Here is a 22,714-nt window from a genome sequence, read left to right as displayed (position 1 = left end):
TGAGTTGCTGTGTTGTCATGATTTACACCAATCATAATACAAACAATTACTTTGCACAAATGTATTTGTTGTGTTTGTGATATTACATTTTTATAAGCAATTTAGGTTGAAGATTTAGGTTGAATGTTTTTTTTTCAAGAAATAACCCCACAGCACACATATAGGGGAGGGGTAGGTGCAGACTGGACGTTTCGGACGATTACACCTCACCACCACGTAATTCAAAACACCTCACCGCCATGTGATTTAAAAACACCTCACCACCACGTCATTTAAAAGCACCTCACCACCACATAATTCAAAATACCTCACCACCGCGTGATTCAAAACCACCACAGCACCACAACCACCACAGTACTCCGTGGTTCAACGCAGTCAGCGACTAAGTCAGGGCTGCCAAAAAGGAACGACGACGTGCCGAGAGACAGTGGCTGAAGACTGGCCTCACAGTCCATAAGCAGGTGTATAACATAGCTAAAAGACTAGTCATAAAAATCATTCTGAAAGCAAAAACGTCATATATTTCTGATCGGATTACTAGGAGCTCCTCCTGCAAGCAACTGTTCAGCATTACCAACCGCCTGTTTGCCACCAAAAGTAAATCCGTTCTTCCCACTGTGTTTCCTCAAAACGAACTACCCCAACGCTTCCTGCATTTCTTTCACAATAAAATTCAGTCAATAAGAAACAATCTTGACAAGCAGTCACTCCTTTCCTTCGATGATGCTGAACACAGCTTTCACGGGCGACCTCTTAGTTTGTTTACTCCTGTTACTGAGGAAATTGTCAAATGTACAATCCTTAAGTCAAACACAAAAACATGTGATCTTGACCCCCTTCCCACCGATTTGTTTATTGAGTGTTTGGACACCCTCCTCCCATTTATTACTGCAGTTATCAATGATTCTCTGACTACGGGTTCATTCCGCTTCTCTTTAAGCAAGCTCTTGTTAAACCACTTCTTAAAAAGCCCACCCTTGACCTTAACGACATGAAAAATTACCGTCCTATCTCCAACCTGTCTTTCCTGTCAAAGATCACAGAAAGAATTGTGCTATCACAGATGAATGACCATCTAGTTTCAAATAATCTTTTCTATTCTCGCCAGTCAGCATATAGACCAGGCCATAGCACCGAGACCGCTCTCCTAAGAATAACCAATGATCTTCTGACCTCTCTTGACTGTGGTAAGGTTTCCGTTCTTGCTCTTTTGGACTTGTCTGCCGCCTTTGACACGATTGACCATAGTGTCTTAATTCGTCGTCTTGAAATCACATTTGGTATAACTGGTACTTCCCTTTCTTGGCTGATGTCCTATCTTACTGACAGAGTGCAAACAGTTGTTGTCAATGGCCAGAAATCAGCCCCTTCTCCGCTTTCCTTTGGTGTTCCCCAGGGCTGTCCTGGGACCTATCCTCTTTCTTTTGTACACTCAGCCTCTATTTGATCTTGTTGCCAGACATTCAGTTGATCACCACACCTTTGCGGACGACAATCAGCTGTACAAAGGAAGCACGATTCAACAAATCGTGCCCACTGTTGAAGTGTTAGAAGGCTGTATTGCCGACGTGAAGGCGTGGATGACCCAAAACAAACTTCAGCTGAACGATGCTAAAACAGAGTCGATGATTGTAAGATCGCACAGATGTCCTCTACAATGTTCACTTCCTACCACTATTCATGTTGGTGAAACCGATGTAAACTTTGTTTCGTCAGCCAAGAACCTTGGTGTGGTTTTCGACTGTAACATGACATTTTCCAAGCAAGTACTTCAAACTTGCAAATCAGCATACTTTCAGCTGCGAAAGATCGCATCCATCGCCACTTTCTTACTCCTCAAGTTGCTCTAACTCTGGTCTGTGCCCTTGTCCTCTCAAGGCTAGACTATTGTAATTCTTTGTATGCTGGCTGCCCTCAGTTTTCTTGGATAAATTACAAAAGGTTCAAAACTCTTCCGCTCGTCTTGTCTGTAAGGTGAAGAAGTCTGACCATGTTACTCCGCTTCTTGAATCTTTACACTGGCTGCCTGTCTCTGCTCGTGTGCAATACAAAATTTGCACACTATGTTATAAATCATTGTGTGGAACGGGACCTCACTATCTCTCCGATTTGCTCACTCTCTATGAACCTCGGCGACGGCTTCGTTCAAGCGACGACTCGATGACCTTAGAGCCACCGCGCACCAGCACCAAGTCGTTTGGCGAGAAATACTTTTCCTTTGCTGCACCTCTGCTCTGGAATGACTTGCCTTCCTCTGTTCGACATGTTGACTCTCTTCCTGCCTTTAAAACCTCCCTCAAAACCTATCTGTTTCACAAGTCCTTCAAAGTCTAAGTCCTGTTTCCCCTTTGGTTTGAGGTGGGACAGAGATCGAGAGTATGTCTGTGTACATGTGCGGGGGAGGGAGGGGAGGAGGAGGGGGAGTACACATCTGTGGGTTTTGAATGGGGAGGGAGAGGAATAGGGCAAGAGTGAAAGTGTGTCTGTGTGTGTGTATGTTTGTGTATGTGTGTGCAGTGTGTGTGCGTTCGCATGATAATGTAAAGTGCCATGAGGGTCGTTTACTCTGCTTGATGGGGCTATACAAGACTCCTTTATTATTATTATTATTATTATTATTAAAAACACTTCACAAACACGGAAACAAAAGTTTGAGGGAGTCTTTAAGTGTCAACACAGACACTGCCCAGATGTGTCGATATATAGATAAATGACTGTACCCGAGTTGCCGTTTTGTCGTGATTTAAACCAATCATAATTCAAACAATTATTTTGCACAAATGTATTTGTAATATACGTGATATCACATTTTATAAACAACTGAAGTTGAAAAAAAAAATTCCCGAAAAGAATAAAAATTGGAAATTTTTTCCAAAACAAATACCCTCAGGACAAACCGACGGGAGAGATATATGCATACCAGAAGTTTGGTACGATCCCACAGATGTTTGAGAAAGTAGTTCAGTGACAAGACAAGACAACAACACAACACAGACACTGAACAGATATATATATAGATATATATACCTCACCACCAAGTAATTCAAAACACCTCACAGCCATAAAACATGTAATAAAACACCTCACAGCCACGAAATTAAAAACACCTCACCACCACGTCATTTAAAAACACCTCACCACCACGTAATTCAAAACACCTCACCACCACGTAATTCAAAACACCTCACCACCACGTAATTATAAATACCTCACCACCACATAAATCAAAACACCTCACCACTATGTGATTTAAAAACACTTCACCACCACAAAATTAAAAACACCTCACCACCACGAAATTGAAAACACCTCACATCCATCAAACACGTAATAAAAACACCTCACAGCCATAAAACACGTAATAAAAACACCTCACAGCCATAAAACACGTAATAAAAACACCTCACCACCACAAAATTAAAAACACCTCACAGCCATAAAACACGTAATAAAAACACCTCACCACCACGAAATTAAAAACACCTCACCACCAAGTAATTCAAAACACTTCACCACCACGTAATTATAAATACCTCACCACCACGTAAATCAAAACACCTCACCACCATGTGATTTAAAAACCTCACCACCATGTGATTTAAAAACACCTCACCACCATGTCATTTAAAAACACCTCACCACCACATAATTCAAAATACCTCACCACCACGTGATTCAAAACCACCACAACGTTATTAAAAACACTTCACAACCACGGAAACAAAAGTTTGAGGGAGTCGTTAAGTGTCAACACAGACACTGCCCAGATGTGTTGATATAATTATAGATAAATGACTGTACCCGAGTTGCCGTTTTGTCATGGTTTAAACCAATCATAATTCAAACAATTATGTTGCACAAATGTATTTGTAATATACGTGATATCACATTTTATAAACAATTGAAGTTGAAAAAAAAAATTTCCCAAAAAAATTCCCAAAAAAATAAAACAAAAAATTGGAAAATTTTTCAAAAAACAATACCCTCAGGACAAACCGACGGGAGAGATATATGCATACCAGAAGTTTGGTACGATTTCACAGATGTTTGAGAAAGTAGTTCAGTGACAAGACAAGACAACAACACAACACAACACAACACAACACAGACACTGAACAGATATATATATATATAGATATATACACAAAGAATTAAGTTAAGCACCCCCCCCGTTTTTTTACAACCTCGCACATTACAAGTTTGTTGTCGTCAAAACAGTGTAATATACCCATGATATTGCTATATTTTCTGGAGAAGTGATATTATGGTCACATAAAAACATAACAATCATGCCGTTTTCAATATTTTATTCTGAATAATTTAAGGTGAAATTTTTTGGGAATTTTAGGCATATTTTCACCTCAATTTAAGTATGGAGCTATAGGTCCATCACGGACAGTGTGGATGACGTTTATGTTTTCTAACGTACAGTCATTGTTCTGAGAAGACCTCTAGCGATCTTTGCGTCAATAACGTGTGTAGGACCCACGTGATCGGATCACTGACTCAACCAATCACTTTTTTTCACTTTGATCACTCAATTTCATCAATGGATAATTGCTAATGTCATACCAATCATTATTTGATCTCACATACCTTAGAATATATGCCAATGTATACATATACACAAAGAATATATATTAGGGGGTGCTTACCTTAATTCGTTGTGTAGGGGTGCTTAACTTAATTCTTTGTGTATATATACCTCACCACCAAGTAATTCAAAACACCTCACAGCCATAAAACATGCAATAAAACACCTCGCAGCCACGAAATTAAAAACACCTCACCACCACGTCATTTAAAAACACCTCACCACCATGTAATTATAAATACCTCACCACCACGTAATTCAAAACACCTCACCACCACGTAATTCAAAACACCTCACCACCACGTAATTCAAAACACCTCACCACCACGTAATTATAAATACCTCACCACCACGTAAATCAAAACACCTCACCACCATGTGATTTAAAAACACCTCACCACCATGTGATTTAAAAACACCTCACCACCACATCATTTAAAAACACCTCACCACCACATAATTCAAAATACCTCACCACCACGTGATTCAAAACCACGACAACGTTATTAAAAACACTTCACAACCACGGAAACAAAAGTTTGAGGGAGTCGTTAAGTGTCAACACAGACACTGCCAAGATGTGTAGATATATAGATAAATGACTGTACCCGAGTTGCAGTTTTGTCATGGTTTAAACCAATCATAATTCAAACAATTATTTTGCACAAATCTATTTGTAATATACGTGATATCACATTTTATAAACAATTGAAGTTGAAAAAAAAAAACTGACTGCGGAGCTGACTCCGCACATGAAAAAGGTGAATGCCTCAACTCTGTGTTTGCCTCAAAATCTTGTGTCCCAAACCCATCCCTCTCTGTACCCACCATACTCTGCTGCTCCTGGACTGTGTGTCCTTCTCTCCTGACAAGGTGGAGAAGTTTCTGTCAATCCTCGACCATGATTCTGCAACTGGACCAGACGGCATCAGCCCACGGGTCCTAAAAGCCTGCTCTGCCGCTCCTTCACTCCCTCTCTCTGTTCTCTTCAACCTCTCTTTTGCTTAAGGTCATCTTCCATCTGCTTGGAAATCAGCCAACATCACCACTTTACACAAAAAAAATGCAAAAACAGATCCTTGCAACTACAGACCAATCAGCCTTCTCCCAATTATCAGCAAAGTCATGGAATCCATCATTGCTTCGGATATCAAATCTTTCCACTTCTCCAAGGGGATCATCAATTTGGTTTCAGACCAGGTCACTCTACTCTGGACATGCTGCTTCTGCTGTCTCAACAATGGATGGAGGTCCTCAATGCCAAACAGGAAATCAGAGCTGTCTCCCTTGACATATCACGTGTCTTTGATACGGTCTGGAACCCTGCTCTGCTCACCAAACTCTCCTCTAATGATATCCATGGAAACCTCCACGCATGACTTGCAGACTTCCTCTCTAGTCGTAGTCAACGTGTGGCCCTGAATGGGTTTCTCTCATCTCCCCTTCCTGTTCAGGCTGGTGTTCCCTAAGGCAGTGTTCTGGGCCCTGTGGTTTTTCTGGTCTTCATCAATGATCTCTCCGACTCCCTTTAAAATCCTCTCTATATCTTTTCTGATGACTCCACTCTCTGCCGCTCCATTCCTCATCCCTCAGATCGGCAGTCTGCCGCCTCCTCACTCTCTGCAGACCTGGACAAAATCAGACTGGTCAAACAAGTGGAACATGTCTTTCAATCCTGACAAATCTCACACTCTTACTATGTCTCTCCTAAAATACCGACTGGAAAACCCTGCCATCTACTTTATCAACAATCCTCTCCAAGAAGTTCTGTCGCTCAAGCTTTTGGGTCTCACTATCTGCCATGATCTTTCCTGGGAAAACCACATGTCCAAGCTGGCCTCCAAAACCAGTCGCCGACTGGGCATCCTCTGTCGTGCGAAGTCCTTCCTTGGCACACCTGAGCTCCTCACCACATACAAGGCTTTCATCCGCAGCTCAATGGCATACTGTTCTCCCCTCTGGGCTGGTGCTCCTGCCTCACACCTAGCTCGGCTTCACGCTGTTGAAACCAAAGCTTTCAGTATCATTGGAATCTTCCACGATGAAGCTAACTCCGAGGGCCTTTCACTCACTCACCGCAGGCAGGTTGGTGGTCTTTCTGTCTTCTACCTACTCCTCTCCGGCCTAGCTCCCCCAGCTCTCTGTGCTGTCCCCCAAATATTCCTACAGGTCGCACAAGATCTGCCAGCAACCCTCTTCTGGTTAAACTGCCAAAATCAAGACTCACTGCTCACCTTCACTCTTTCATTCCTCTTTTCTCCCACCTTTGGAACAAACTCCCTTCAATCCCACTCCTCCCTCCAGGTCTTTAAAACAGCTGTTCACCATCATCTCTTATCTTCCCCCATCCAAAACCTTGACCTTTTCTACCCCTGCTAATTCACCCCAGATCCACTTTTTTGAAATTCCAACTTCTTTCCTGGAAGTCCTTGCAGTGTCCATGTGTTTTACACCTCTCCCACCTCCCCCCAAGCCCTCTCCTTCCCACAGATCTCTCGATGTCCCTGCTCTCAAGTGTTGTGTTTGTGTCCTTCCCCTTTTCTCCCCATCTTGTCTATAGCTCCCCTTATTATATGTTTTATGTCGGCTTGACTTTTTGTGTGATTAATGTTGGCTCTTTCACGAGCCTCGATCTTGTATACAAAAAAAAAAAAAAATAGAAAGGAAAAAAAGAAGTAAAAAAAAAAGAAAAAAATGTAGGGACAAAGCGGATGGGTTAGAAGGGGTAAGGTAGGGACAGAGTGGGATGGGTTAGAAGGCGTAAGGTAGTGACAGAGCGGGATGGGTTAGAGGAGATAAGATGGGGACAGCGGGATGGGTTAGAGGTGGTAAGCTGGGGACAGAGCGGGATGGGTTAGAGGGGGTAAGGTGGGGACAGCAGGATGGGATAGAGGGGGTAAGGTGGGGACAGAGCAGGATGGGATAGAAGGGGTAATGTGGGGACAGAGGGGATGGGTTAGAAGGGGTAAGGTGGGGACAGAGGGGATGGGTTAGAAGGGGTAAGGTGGGGACAGAGTGGGATGGGATAGAGGGGGTAAGCTGGGGACAGAGGGGATGGGTTAGAAGGGGTAAGGTGGGGACAGAGCGGGATGGGTTCGAGGGGGTAAGGTGGGGACAGCAGGATGGGTTAGAGGTGGTAAGCTGGGGACAGAGCGGGATGGGTTCGAGGGGGTAAGGTGGGGACAGCAGGATGGGATAGAGGGGGTAAGGTGGGGACAGAGCAGGACGGGATAGAAGGGGTAAGGTGGGGACAGAGGAGATGGGTTAGAAGGGGTAAGGTGGGGACAGAGCGGGATGGGATAGAGGGGGTAAGCTGGGGACAGAGGGGATGTGTTAGAAGGGGTAAGGTGGGGACAGAGCAGGATGGGATAGAGGGGGTAAGGTGGGGACAGAGCTGGATGGGTTGGGTTCACAAGATTTTGAGGCAGACACAAGTGAGACATTCTTCCTAGTCTCGAGTGGAGTAGCAGGCGAGCAAGAAGGAGGAGGAGGGGGGAGGGTTGGTCGGGGGGAAGGGGGGGGAGGGTTGGGAGGGGTTAAGGCGGAACATAAACCAGAGCCAGGCAAGACAAGGCACCACCATGACTTTGAGCGAGGATATTAGTTGGAAAATTTGGCCTCGAGATTCGTAAGATGACGAATTGTTGCTTGCCTGAAGACAGACACACACTACTTGCAAGCCTTATGGGGTGAATGAAGTTGCCCTCAGTCGTGTTAGCCTTACACGTTGAGAAACCAAACTGCTCGTCTGCAACCGCCAGGTGGAGAGGATGGATAGGATAACCGCAGGCAGGAATGAATCAGTGATGAGGATCAAGTTAGGCATTATGAAGGAAACTCAGTAAAGAACACAACAGACATAAATAACGGGTTTACTCACCCTTGTGGATGAAAAGTCCAACCTGGCGGAAATCATCCTCGAGCAGGCCGCGGGATGTCAGAGCCGGTGTGCCAAAACGTAGGCCGCTTGGGCGCAGAGCACTCTTATCACCTGCAGAGAGGCAGCACTGCATTATATGCTACAGAATCCAGGCCTTTGTTCAGGCCCATCTTGGTAGACAAGATAAACAATGGATCTTAGTGTCTAAAAGTTGATAAAGACGTCGGTGGATGAGTTGGCAAACTAGGTGCTCCTGACCATCAGCGGCGGCACATCGTTCGCCACGGTAAATACTCTGTTGACTTTGTGATAAAATCCATTGCATTAAAGTAGTTCGGCAAACAGGCATCAAATTAAATAACAGAATGGGCTGGGTTTGTTATCGATTACCTGGGCAGGTGTTCTTATTACAGGCGATGCTACAGTTTTCCAGAACCTTTTCCGCTCTTCCACCGTCGGTACCTTGCTTCTTGAGGTTGACAAGAAGAAGGTGGTTGTCCGACCCACCTGAACAACAACATCAAATCTGACATTTCAAACGTTCACAAACCATTACAGGGAGGGGACAAATGACTCAAAGAGAATAAAGTCAGTCACTTAATAATGCAGCGGCCGGAATGATGCGCAGGCACCCATCAGCTCTCATACCGGTGACGATCTCGTAGCCGTGTTCGGAGAGGACCTGGCAGAGCGCACAGCAGTTGATGACAACCTGCTGTTGGTACATCTTGAATTCTGGCGTGAAGGCCTGCTTAAGTGCCACCGCCACACCTGCAAAAAAAAAAATAATTAAAGAAATGAGTTCTACATGCCCGATGGATATTCGGCAATGGAGACGAGTGGGTAGTGCATCACCGCATGCTTATGCAGGAGTAAGCATACCCGCAATAGCGTGGTTATGTGGTCCACCCTGCAGTCCAGGAAACACAGCCTGATTGATTGGATTCTCCAGGTTGTACATAATCTCCTTCCCACTCTTGGGGTCAATGCTGCGTACACCTAATTACAAACATACGTCAACGTTTCCTTTTCAGCACTCTTTCAAATATTTAAAGCAGGACATTGATAGAATAGGTTGTTTTTTTTGGTTTTTTTTTTTTTTTGTATACTGAATCGAGGCTCGTGAAAGAGCTAACATTTATTTCACAAACAAACAAACAAAACAAACCAGACAAACAAAATATACAAAAAGAGGGAGCAGAAGACAAGATGGGGAGAGAAGGGGAAGCACACAACCACAACATTTGAGAGCAGGGAGAAGTGTGGGAGGGAGAGGGCTTGGGGGCAGGAGGCGGGGGGGGGGGGGGGGAGAGAGGTATAAAACACAAGGGGACCGAAATTAGCAGGGGTAGAAAAGATCAAGGTTTTGGATGGGGGAGGATAAGATGGTGGTGAACAGCTGTTTTAAAGACCTGGAGGGTGGAGTGGGATTGAAGAGAGTGAGGGAGTTTGTTCCAGAGGCAGGAGAAAAGAGGAATGAAGGAGTGAAGGTGAGCAGAAAGTCTTGATTTTGGCAGTTTAACCATAAGAGGGTTGCAGGCAGATCTTGTGCGACCTGTAGGAATATTTGGGGGACAGAGCCCAGAGAGGGCTGTGGGGGCAAGGCCAGAGGTTCTGCATAAACATCAAAAAAAACAACCTTGAGCATGGATGCAAGTGTCATGTATGGGGGGGCCTGTGAGTAGCAAATTTGATTGGTCGAGATGATGCAAAATGCCATAATATTTTGTCCAAGTACGTCTAAACGGAAGGGTTTCGAAAGTGACAATAAGGTCATTTGCGTTCTTCAATGTCCAAGTATAGAATTCAATTGAAATAAAATTGAGATTTTAAAGGTCGGACGTTTACGGCCATTGATGCAGCATCTTTTACGTCACATTATTAACCATGAACATTAGTTATTCGTGCCTGTGTGTGTCGTTTATGACGTCCTTAAGAACAGTAGGTTTCCTGTTTGAAACGATTTTAAATTTTGTTTGACTGTCAGACAAGAACGTCATCTCGGGATATGCTCCACAGGTCGGTCGGAGCGATGAACAGAAGGTCAAGTTCTGGTGCGCAATAGAGAAGTTGATGGAAAACGTGAAAGATGAGGAAGTTGTTGTGGTAGGAGGAGACCTAAATGGACATGTCGGAAGGAGTATGGACGGTTTTGAGGGAGTTCGTGGGGGTTACGGATATGGTGTGAGGAATGAAGAAGGTGAAAGGATTTTGGAGTTTGCTGATGGAGCTGATTTGTTGATTTGGAATACTCAGTTCCAGAAAGAGGATAATAAGCTTGTTACATACACGTCAGGTGGGTCGACGACAACCGTTGACTACCTGATGGTGCGTAGGCGAGACAGGGGGCACCTCCGGGACACAAAGGCGATCCCGGGGAAGGAGGCTGTTTCACAGCACCACTTGGTTGTCTGCGATATAAGGGTGAAAGGTGCGAGGAGAGCTCGGCGGGTGAAGTACCAACCGAGAATAAAGGTGTGGAGGTTGAAAGAGGCGACAGTGAGGGAGGCTTTAAAAGAGAGGCTGAGTATGGTAGAGGCTGATGTGGTTGAGCTTCAAAGTGGTTGGATGTCAATGAAAGATAGTCTGTTGGGAGCCGTTGGTGAGGTATGTGGATGGACAAAAGGACCACCGAGGCACTCGGAAACATGGTGGTGGGATGATGAAGTTGGAAAGAGGATTGAGGAGAAGAGGAAGAAGTTCAAGGAGTGGCAGAAGGCGAAGGGTACAGGGGAAGAAAGTGAAGATCGCCGAAATGCAGTTTGGATTTATGCCAGGAAGAGGAATGACAGACAAGCTTTTTATTGTAAGGCAGTTGCAGGAGAAGTACATGGAGAAGAGGAAGAAGTTGTTTCTTGGGTTTGTTGATCTGGAGAAAGCATTCGATAGGGTTCCACGTGAAGTAGTGACGTGGGCATTGAGGAAGTTAGGAGTGGAGGAATGGTTGATCATAGCAGTGCTGGCAATGTACGAAAGAGGGCGCACAGCTGTAAGGATGAAGGACGGGAACAGTGGTGAGTTGGAGGTGAAGGTGGGAGTGCATCAGGGGCCGGTACTAAGTCCACTACTATTTGTAGCTGTGATGGAGGTGCTGGCTCGGAACATAAAAGAGGGTTTGGCATGGTCGTTGTTGTATGCAGATGATCTGGTATTGATTGCAGAAAGTATGGATGGACTGAAGGAGAAGATGAACAAGTGGAAGGCATCTGTGGAGACAAAGGGTCTGAAGGTGAATATCGGAAAGACGAAGGTGATGGCAAGTGGTAAAGCATGTGGTGAGGTGGAAAGAACTGGGAAGTGGTCGTGTGCTCTGTGCAGGAAGGGTGTCGGAGTGAACTCCATTCAATGTACAATGTGCACCGAGTGGGTTCATCAAAAATGTAGTGGTCTGAGAGGGTCATTAACCAGTGTGTGGCAGCTACATTCAAGTGTAAGGTGTGCACAGAGAGAGCTGCAGATGGAGGAAATGTTGAGTTGGATCTTGGAGATGGCATGAAGCTGGAAGGTGTGAAAACATTTTGCTACATAGGAGACATGCTGAATGGAGTAGGTGGATCAGACTCGGCAACGGTTGCTGGAGTGAGATGTGCATAGAAGAAGTTTCGGGAACTGAGTGGCATGCTGATGAGGAGGGGAGTGTCGTTGAAGCTGAAGGGAAAGGTGTGTGCTGCATGTGTGAGAAGTGTTATGATTTATGGGAGCGAGACATGGGTAATGAACGCAGAGCAGCAACGAAGGCTGGAAAAGGTGGAAATGCGAATGGTTCGGTGGATGTGCGGAGTGTCGTTGAGAGAGAGGAAGACAAATGATGAATTGCGAAAGATGATGGGAATAGAGCCTGTGATTGATGCTGTGAAGAGGAACAGGTTGAGATGGTTTGGTCATGTGTTGAGGAAAGATGAAAGTGACTGGTTGAGAAGAGTGATGGAAATGAATGTAGAAGGAAGTAGAGGACGGGGAAGACCGAGAAAGCCTTGGCTAAAGGTGGTGGAAGAAGAAATGCGGGCAAGGGGGTTAAACAAGGGGAGATGCAGAAAATAGGGCACAATGGAGAAGATTGTCATGGAGACCGCAAGGCTAACCCCCGCTCTAGCAGGGAAAATGGCCTTAAAATGCCTGTTGTTGTTGTTGTTGTCGTCAGACAAGCAGACAGAGTAAAATTATCTCACTCCTCTGACAAATTCAGAGCCAACTCCAATGGCACTCGGTAGAGCGCATACCTCCGCCAGGCTGAACAGTTTGTTTTGTATCCCACTGATCGGCCGGATCTGGATTCGGACCTGAACCAAAATCTAATCGGCTTGTTCTTGTCACCTCACCAACTCGTCCACCAGGTTTAGTCATAACTTGTCCATAACATTTTTAAATATCATGTGGTATCATCGCTTTTTGCCCGATTTCCCACTGGTGAAGAATCACTTAAGAATTAAATAATTCTCGTATCCGTATCCATATTCAGATCTTCACCAAAATCGAATCGATTCGTCCTTCTCACACACACAATCTCTCCACCATGTTTCGTCCAAATTCCTCCATAACTTTTTGAGATATCGTGCTACGTATAGTTTTTAGCCCTGTCTCTCAATGGTGAAGAATCACTTGAGAAATTAAATAATTATCGTATCCGAATCCATAGTCAGATCTTCACCAAAATCCAATCGATTCTTCCTTGTCACACACAACCTGTCCACCAAGTTTCATCCAAACCCGTCCATAACTTTTCTGGATATCCTGCTATAAGTCGGTTTTGGCCCCATCTCCCAATGGTGAAGAACCACTTTTAAATTTCCACAAGCCGGATCCGAATCCGGATCTTCACCAAAATCCAATCATTTCGTCCTTGTCACATACCCAACCTCTCCACCAAATTTCGTTTGAATCTTTCCAAAACCTTTTGAGATATCTTGCTCACAAACAGACAAACAAAAAGACAGGGCTGAAAACATAACCTCCATCCACCTACGGTTTGTACAGATTAGTTTTATGATTCATGTTCAAAATGGAAATATATATTTTCAAGTGTTTGTGTATTTGTTTGTGCATTTGTACGTAATTGTTTCACGGCTGAACCATAGCACCTAGAGGCCCAAAATTTTGGGGGTCTTGACAAGGTTTTAAGCTACCACGCGTTGACCTTGTCTGTTTTTTAGGCCACCAGACGACGCTATAAAGTGTATATTGGGATGTGGGGTCAGGCAGTGCTGCTGCTGGCCTGCAAGCAAAATGGTAACCACCATGAAACCAATAACTCCATGGCTTTTCAATGTCCAACACGCTCCAAAAGTTGGGCATCCCACCGATCCCAGGTAACACCTGCTAGTACTGTATATCATTCAATTGAAATCAACATTTTCCTCGATCATAAACTGACGTTTGTAGACACATGGGGAGACAAAGAGAAGTGAACCAATTGCTTAACCCAACGTTTCGCTTTGTGTGTGCAGGGTAATAAGTATTGTGTTAACCCCTGCAGGAGATGCATAGCTGCTATGGATGGAGTGTCTGCTGCGAGTGACGGAGGTTCGAACGCTGGCCGAGTCATACCAAAGACTTTAAAAATGGTAAGTGCTGCCCTGCAGTCTTAGCAGATGTCTCTCATTCTGTAAAGTTCTCATTTACTCCAGCCTGATAGAGGAGGCCTAAGCAGCCTAGCTCAACACCTACATGCTTAACAGTTCTGTTTATTCTGAACCATTTCCCCTTGTACACGAGAGAGTTCATAGAACACCTTTCCCCATGCAGTCTTGAGAAAAAGGACATGGGATTTTATTGGAATTTGGACATGGGCCTTATTGTAACTAAGAAGTTGCCCGTGCCCGCACGGGATTCTAAACCGGTCGGGATGGAAGCAGGAAAAATGCAAATGGCGTCTTCTGTCATCGAGTCGGTAAGCTGGGAGCAACGATTCCCATTTATTGCCGCATCCGAGGCAATTTAAATGCTCCAATGGCAGCGAGGTGTTCCATTTGAAGCTGTTTGTTAGATTATATGTCGCTATTTGATGCCTCGGGTCCGTAATTTAAATTTGTATTGGTGTCAACGCTGGTGACCAATTGCCAAGTAATAATAGGATTTGGACATTGGACTTTAATGGAATTTGGGCATTGGACTTCATTGGAATACGAAGAAGATGGATAATCTCAAAGTTTCCCTGACCTGTGAGTGCGAGTGTCAAAATTTATTGGTAAAGTTTTGCCGAAGAATAACATTCAATGTTAGTCAGGTCAGTCTTTTGGGACTGCCACTGGTAACATGTAACCCAGTGGTACCTGCGCATGGACAGATGGACAGACAGAAGTTAACCAATTGCTTAGCTTAACCCCAGTTTTCGCTTTGCAGGCGTGGGGTTAAAAACAATGATTTTTTTTGCCGTTTTCCATCCCGAAACGAAATCAATTAGCTGAAATCAGTTCCGGTTTTCAAATCCACGATGGTAGAGGAGGCCTTGGAAGGACGGCTTGTGCCAGGGTTTTCCCACAATCAAATAAAGTCCCTTAATCAAATCTTCGGTGGCAGCCATATTTCTTGAAACCGAGTTGTGCCGTTCCCTTTCGTACTGTTACGTGACACAATATGGTGATGTGACGAATGTGAACATGCCTTGGAATCGAATGCCAGTATTTTGGGAAAAGAATTGACAAATAATCTTGCCGTAAAATATTTCATCCATCCGGTACAGAGCCCGTCGTGAGTGATGCTCATGGCTCGTCTGATCAAAAGCCCGAGCTGTTACTGCTACCCCTACCATTTTAGTCTTCTTTAGAGAAAACACAGATATCATGAAAAACACTGTGGTACTGTGGTAGGCATGCGGGGATGCACATCGGCAGTTTATTGTGAGAACGTGCAATGTACTTTTATTATATTGGAATTGGAGAAGTGTCGTGGGGGTTCAGGGTGTGGTGGAAGGCCTCAGTTCTCTCTATGTAAATATGCAAGTCGACAAGAGACTACGTAATTACAGCAGGGCACGGATTCCGATGGGAAGGGGTAATACGCCAATTCTGTGGCAAATAACCCATCTGTAAGGACGGCTTCTTCACTTATATTATCCAATTAGAATAACACCATCAGGATGTTTCCGACCATTTTATGCACAGCATATTAACATCATCAGGTTGGTAAAGACAACCATGTCTCATTACTCACCTTTGCGGAAGAAGATAATCCCAGCACGACAGCCCCTAAGAGTTTTGTGAGTTGTTGTCGTGACGATGTGACTGTGTGGGAACGGGGAAGGAATCACCTCCGCCGCCACCAAGCCGCTCACATGCGCCATGTCTGCCATAAGGTACGCCGAATTCTCATCGGCAATGGCGCGCATACGCTCGTAGTCGAGGTTGCGGGAATAACAGCTCACGCCTTGTGCCAGTGGAGAGGGAAATGCAAACACAACGCAGCTTATTCACGCTCCATGTAAACTTTGAATAGGCCATGGTGTTCCAATATGCATTACATAATGTCAATTACACCAAAGTGCTTTTATCATACAAGTGAGGTACCCGTGCCATGCACGGGTGGGAGGCCAGAAGCACACAGACAATGCAGAAATGGCGAATGCTAAAGCATGAAACCAATAAATTCCACATTCCTGTAGCACCTTCAGTCGCACGTCAGACATGGACAGCAAGTTTGTGAAGGACTTCCATGAAAAACGTACCCATTCGCAAACAAACGGGGACGTTTGTTCCATACCCAGTCAATGGCGAATCTGCATATGGCGATCCGCGAATTTCACGTTTAGAAAGTAGAAACCGTCACGGTATATCATCATTCACTTGAACTCGATATCTCTTTTTTCATTCCAAACAGCATAACTCCAATCATAAATTAAATAACATTAATATAGAAAATAAACTTTCAACAACATTCGTGACAAAAACAAAAATTTAAATCCTGATGTGAAGTTCCGTACGGTTGGGTGAATACAACAACAAGGCATTTTAAGGCCATTTTCCCTGCTAGAGCGGGGGTTAGCCTTGCAGGCCCCATGACAATCTTCTCCATTTTGCCCTATTTTCTGAATCTCCCCCTGTTAACCCCTTTGCCCGCATTTCTTCTTCCACCACCTTTAGCCAAGTCTTTCTCGGTCTTCCCCGTCCTCTACTTCCTTCTACATTCATTTCCATCACTCTTCTCAACCAGTCATTTCATCCTTCCTCAATACATGACCAAACCGTTTCAACGTGTTTCTCTTCACAGCATCCATCACAGGCTTCATTCCCATTATCTTTTGCAATTCATCATTTGTCTTCCTCTCTCTCAACGATACTCCACACATCCACCGAACCATTCGCATTTCTACCCTTTCCAGCCTTCATTGCTGCTCTACGTTCATTACCCATGTCTCGCTCCCATAAATCACAACACTTCTCACACATGCAGCATACACCTTTCCCTTCAGCTTCAACGACACTCCCCTTTTCGTCAGCACACCACTCAGTTCCCGAAACTTCTTCCATGCACTTCTCACTCCAGCAACCGTTGCCGAGTCTGATCCACCTTCTCCATTCAGCATGTCTCCAAGGCAGCAAAATGTTTTTCACACCTTCCAGCTTCACGCCGTCTCCAAAATCCAACTCAACATTTCCTCCATCTTCAGCTCCCTCTGTGCACACCTTGCACTTGAATGTAGCTGCCACACTGGTTAATGACCCTCTCAGACCACTACATTTTTGATGAACCCACTCAGCGCACATTGTACGTTGAATGGAGTTCACTCCGACACCCTTCCTGCACACAGCACACGGCCACTTCCCAGTTCTTTCCACCTCACCACTTTCCATCACCTTCGTTTTTCCGATATTCACCTTCAGACCATTTGTCTCCATACATTCCTTCCACTTGTTCATCTTCTCCTTCAGTCCATCCATACTTTCCGCAATCAACACAAGATCATCTGCATACAACAACTCCCACGGTAAACCCTCCTTTGCATTCCGAGCCAGCACCTCCATCACAGCTACAAATAATAGTGGACTTCGTACCGACCCCTGATGCACTCCCACCTTCACCTCAAACTCACCACTGTTCCCGTCCTTCGTCCTTACAGCTGTGCCCGCTCTTTCATACATTCCCATCACTACTCTGATCAACCATTCCTCCACACCCAACTTCCTCAATGCCCATGTCAATAATTTGCGTGGAACCCCATCGAATGCTTTCTCCAGATCAACAAACCCAAGAAACAACTTCTTTCTCTTCTCCATGTACTTCTCCTGCAACTGCCCTACAAATAAAAAGCACGTCTGTCGTTCCTCTTCCTGGCATAAATCCAAACTGCATTTCGTCAATCTTCACTTTCTTGTTTATACTCCTCTCCAACACCCTTTCCAATACCTTCATTCCATGCTCCAATAACTTTATCGCTCAATACGAGCCACAGTCCAGAGGGTCACCTTTCCCCTTGTATAGAGGGACGAGGGTACTCAGTTCTCAATCCACTGGAATGCGGCCTTCTTTCACCACCAGATTACAGATCTCTGTCATTCTCTTCACACCCCAACTTCCTGCTGCCTTCAACATATCTCCCACAACTCCCATCGGCCCTCCCGCTTTTCTACTCTTCATTGCTTTTATCGCTTCCTCAACTTCCTTCTCAGTTATCTGCTCTGCCGGTCCTAAAACTGGGTTACTCTCTATGTTGCCATCCCATTTATTCTCCGCATTCAACAGCATTTCCATATATCTCTTCCATCTTCCTTTAGTTCCATCTGGGTCCACAACAATTTGTACCACTTTATCCTTCAAGCAACTCACCCCCATCACATCACACCTCTCTTTCGCTATCTACTTTGCAATCCTGAATACCGCTCTCTGACCCTCTTCCGAATCCAAGCGTTCTCCGAACATTTTCCGACATGCCTCCTGCGCCTTTGCTACCTCTTTCTTTGCAGCCTTATAACTTTCATGCTCTGCCTATTCTGCCCCCGTGCCCTTCAACTTCTTCCACTCCTTGAACTTCTTCCTCTTCTCGTCAATCCTCTTTCCCACTTCATCATCCCACCACCACGTTTCCGAGTGCCTTGGTGGTCCTTTGGTCCAACCACATACCTCACCAATGGCTCCCAACAGACTATCTTTCATTGACTTCCAACCACTTTCAAGCTCAACCACATCATCCTCTGCCATACTCAGCCTCTCTTTTGATGCCTCCCTCACTGTCACCTCTTTCAACCTCCACACCTTTATTCTCGGTTGGAACTTCACCTGCCGAGCTCTCCTCCCATCTTTCACGCTTATGTCGCAGATGACCAAGTGGTGCTGTGAAACAGCCTCCTCCCCCGGGGTCACCTTTGTGTCCCGGAGGTGCCCCCTATCTCGCCTACGCACCATCAGGTAGTCAACGGTTGTCGTCGACCCACCTGACGTGTATGTAACAAGCTTATTATCTTCTTTCAGGAACTGAGTATTGCAAATCAACAACCCTCCAAAATCAGCAACCATAACCCCCATCAGCAAACTCCAAAATCCTTTCACGGTCTCCATTCCTCACACCATATCCGTAACCCCCCATGAGCTTCCTCAAAACCATCCATACTCCTTCCCACATGTCCATTTAGGTCTCCTCCTACCACAACAACTTCCTCATCTTTTATGTTTTCCATCAGCTTCCCTATTGCAAACCAGAACTTGTCCTTCTCTTCATCGCTCCAACCGAACTGCGGAGCATATCCCGAGATGACGTTCACCAAGAGCTTTCCAATCATCATTCTCACCATCATCAACCTTTCAATTGATACTTCAACAAAATACTGTTTTAAATGACGGTTTTATTGGGATATTATCAAACCAGCTCATTGCCGTCATCTGTCCACTTCCGGATTCGTGAACGGTTCGTAATTCATCAGGATTTTCCTCAATTCCGCAATGAAATGTTCATGAAATACTGTTCAGCCGTTTTTAACTTTCATGTCATGTTCATTTTGGTGAATTATCGTAGGATTTTACTGCAGGGGTTCCAGGAAATGGTTGCGATCGGTTCAGCCGTTTTTGCGGTACTCGGGACAATAACGTTATGCGTGAGTCTAATCCTGAAAATGCTGGAGACCAAAGCTGAAATTGGAAAAACAATATAGCCTATTTTACTCCATGGGGTCCAAGGATTACCCACCCAAAATATTGTTGCGATCGGTTCAGCCGTTTTTGCGGTACGTGGGAAGGGACGGACAGACAGACAGACATACGGACATTTGGGGAATTATAGTAAGATAAAATCTTGGCTTGGGGAAGAGAAAGATTATGGCAAGCTGAATATACCAACAAGTGAGTTGGCAGGTAAATAACCAGACACAATCATGCAGGTAGATGAACAATTCGGAAGATAGAGAGACAGAGAAAGAAAGGAAGATGATAACCTGAAGGTTAGAGATGTGGAAGTGAGTAACGTTAACGTGGGTAGAAAAAGATCGCAGGTAGGAATGGAACAGGTCAAACACCTGAGCATATCCGGCCTGGTTCAAAAGCCCAAACCTCAGCCTCAATGCCAATTTTGCCCCAGAATATGAAAACCCTATTAAAGAATACGTGACTTTAAAGGTAACATGCTACCAAAATATTAATTTGGACACTGCCATACGAGATAGCAAAAATACATAATCAGCAATGAACCGTGGTAAACGTTCTCCAAAGATTGTCTAAAAATATGATCGAGGAAAGGGTAGCCCCTAATGAAGATCCTGTACTGATGAATGCTCGGTTCGCGCTCGACGTACAACGTTGAAATGCCGTGGAAAGAAAAATCGAAAGCTGACCGGCGACAATGATCTTCGGGTGGAAGATCCGGGCATTCTTCTGCAGCTGATCGTAATCGATGAGACCGTTCGTGGGAAGTACCTGCACATGAACAGTGAATAAATAAGAGATCCGGCCTCCCCTACGTGCATGCTTTGTGCCGTATCTTATTTGCTTTGCAACCACCAAACACATCAACCAATATTGCTAAAACGTGAGTGAATCATGCAGTTTTCACACCAATCCCGCTCACTTTGTATGGCATCGACTCAAAAAAGATGGACGTGGCGGAGACTCGCTTCTTTTCGGTCATAAAGCCGTGGCTGAGGTGCCCTCCGTCGGGAAGGTCCAGGCCCATGATGCGGCCGTGTGGCTCGGCCAATGCGGTGTACACCGCAAAATTAGCTGGACTCCCTGCGGATGAAAAACAGACTTTTCAGCTCGCGTCACCCAAGCTTCAAGGCTTCATTGTCGAAGAGAACCTGGTGTCCCAATGGCTTATTACCCGAGTAAGACTGCACGTTGACACCCCACTCTTCCGCCTTCAGTCCGTAGAGGTCCAGAGCACGTTTCTGGCACAACCTCTCCAATTCATCCACAAACTTTGTGCCACCGTAATACCTGCAGTACAGAATGGTGTTCAAGATGAGAGGGAAAACAAAATAATAAATAAATAAAAAGTGATATGTGTGATCAGAGGGAATAAATTAATTAATTAATTAATAAATAGAGACTGAGGAAAGAGAGAAGAGCAAGGTAGAAATTAAATGATCAGTTGTACGAGTAGAACATCTAATCGATGAAGATGAATGTGCAGTGGGTGGTTTCCACCAATGACACAGCCATCATTCAAAGATGAAGTAACTACGTCATGTATCGAAAGCAGGCAAACCACAGGCGGTAGAATGCACGACGAGGACACACAGCTCACCGAGCACCGGGGTACCCTTCCGAGTACTTGTTATGGACACACGAGCTTAACGATTCGAGAACCGCGCGGCTGGCAAAATTTTCCGACGCGATGAGTTCAAGGCCACAGCGTTGCCTCTTTCTCTCCTTGCAGATAATCTCATAAACCTGGAAAACACAGGAAACAAAGACAGGACACCAGGAATGGGATTAAAGATTACAAATAGCTTTTTTATTACCTACTTGAACTGTGTGTGGAAGTGGTTTTGGTCAAACTGTAAATTTGGAATATTTCCGAAGGACATTTGTTTATTTATTTATTTTGATGAAAGCACCACTCATTTTCAGACTTCCTGCATGGATGTTCCTGCATGGATGTATAATTACGGAAAACTAGCAGAAGCCCATGATATGTTATATATTTCATAAGAGCAAAGAAGAAAAAAAAATATTCAGGAGCAATGAAGCCAGTAGTCTGTTGCTTATACACCGCACGGTTCAATTTTATCGAATTGAAAAAAAAAAATCATAATCAAAATTTTCCTGTACATTTGGATTAATTTGATGGAACTAGTTAATATTTTTTACAGACAGATAGTATTAGACCATTACATGATATGTATAGATGATAGATGATACATTAAAATAAACTGCCAGCTCAAGCTATACCATCAGAAACAGTGTGAACTGCACCGCCAGCATGGCCTTGACTGATAGGGTGACTTCATCAAACAGTGCCAAGATGAAGCAGCGAAACCTTTCACATTTATAAAGGAGAAGTTTGCTTTGGGCAATCTTACTCATCAGAGCAACAAACTTTTCCATCCAATGAAGAGACGTCGTTCATACTTTTGGCACGACGACCATCTTTAATCAGGACAAAAATGGCGAAAGAGTCAATTTTTTTTTTTTTTTTTTGTATACAAGATCGAGGCTCGTGAAAGAGCAAACATTAATCACACAAAAAGACAAACCGACACACAAAACACAAAAAACAAGGGGAGCGGCAGACAAGATGGGGAGAGAGGGGGAAGGACACAAAAGAGAGGGGGAAGAGGGGGAAGGACACAAACACAACATTTGAGAGCAGGGACATCGGGAGGACTTGGGGGGAGGTGGGAGAGGATTAAAACATATGAACACTGCAAGGACTCTGGGGTGAATTACCGGGGGGTAGAAAAGATCAAGGTTTTCGATGGGGGAAGATAAGAGATGGTGGTGAACAGCTGTTTTAAAGACCTGGAGGGAGGAGTGGGATTGAAGGGAGTGGGGGAGTTTGTTCCAGAGGCGGGAGAAAAGGGGAATGAAAGAGTGAAGGTGAGCAGAGAGCCTAGACTTTGGCAGTTTAACCATAAGAGGGTTGCAGGCAGATCTTGTGCGACCTGAAGGAATATTGGGGGGACAGAGCACAGAGAGAGCTGGGGGAGCAAGGCCGGAGAGGAGTCGGTAGAAGACAGAAAGACCACCAACCTGCCTGCGGTGAGTGAGTGAAAGGCCCTCGGCGTTGACTACATCGCAGGAGATTCCAATGATTCTGAAAGCTTTGGCCTCAACAGCGTGAAGCCGAGCAAGGTGTGAGGCAGGAGCACCAGCCCAGA

The 22,714-nt window shown here is 44.8% G+C and overlaps 1 protein-coding gene across 1 annotated transcript in view; it reads right to left on the bottom strand.

Moving 5' to 3' along the window:
* The window catches only part of SHMT1 (serine hydroxymethyltransferase 1), an 80,708-nt gene that overhangs the window by 41,216 nt on the left and 16,778 nt on the right, over window positions 1-22,714 (bottom strand). Inside the window, exons 3-11 of the mRNA XM_068117583.2 lie at window positions 21,139-21,284; window positions 20,713-20,828; window positions 20,461-20,621; window positions 20,228-20,309; window positions 15,624-15,836; window positions 9,357-9,473; window positions 9,123-9,245; window positions 8,865-8,981; window positions 8,475-8,585 (exon numbers count right to left, since the gene is read on the bottom strand). Coding sequence (XP_067973684.2) covers window positions 8,475-8,585; window positions 8,865-8,981; window positions 9,123-9,245; window positions 9,357-9,473; window positions 15,624-15,836; window positions 20,228-20,309; window positions 20,461-20,621; window positions 20,713-20,828; window positions 21,139-21,284 — 1,186 coding nt within the window. The remainder of the gene's footprint in view (window positions 1-8,474; window positions 8,586-8,864; window positions 8,982-9,122; window positions 9,246-9,356; window positions 9,474-15,623; window positions 15,837-20,227; window positions 20,310-20,460; window positions 20,622-20,712; window positions 20,829-21,138; window positions 21,285-22,714) is intronic.

The sequence above is a fragment of the Myxine glutinosa genome, chromosome 5 (assembly GCF_964187855.1).
Source record: "Myxine glutinosa chromosome 5, kmMyxGlut1.1, whole genome shotgun sequence".
Classification (NCBI taxonomy): Eukaryota; Metazoa; Chordata; class Myxini; order Myxiniformes; family Myxinidae; genus Myxine; species Myxine glutinosa.
Note: the sequence above shows the minus strand (reverse complement) of the source record. Positions and strands in the feature narration are given on the sequence as shown.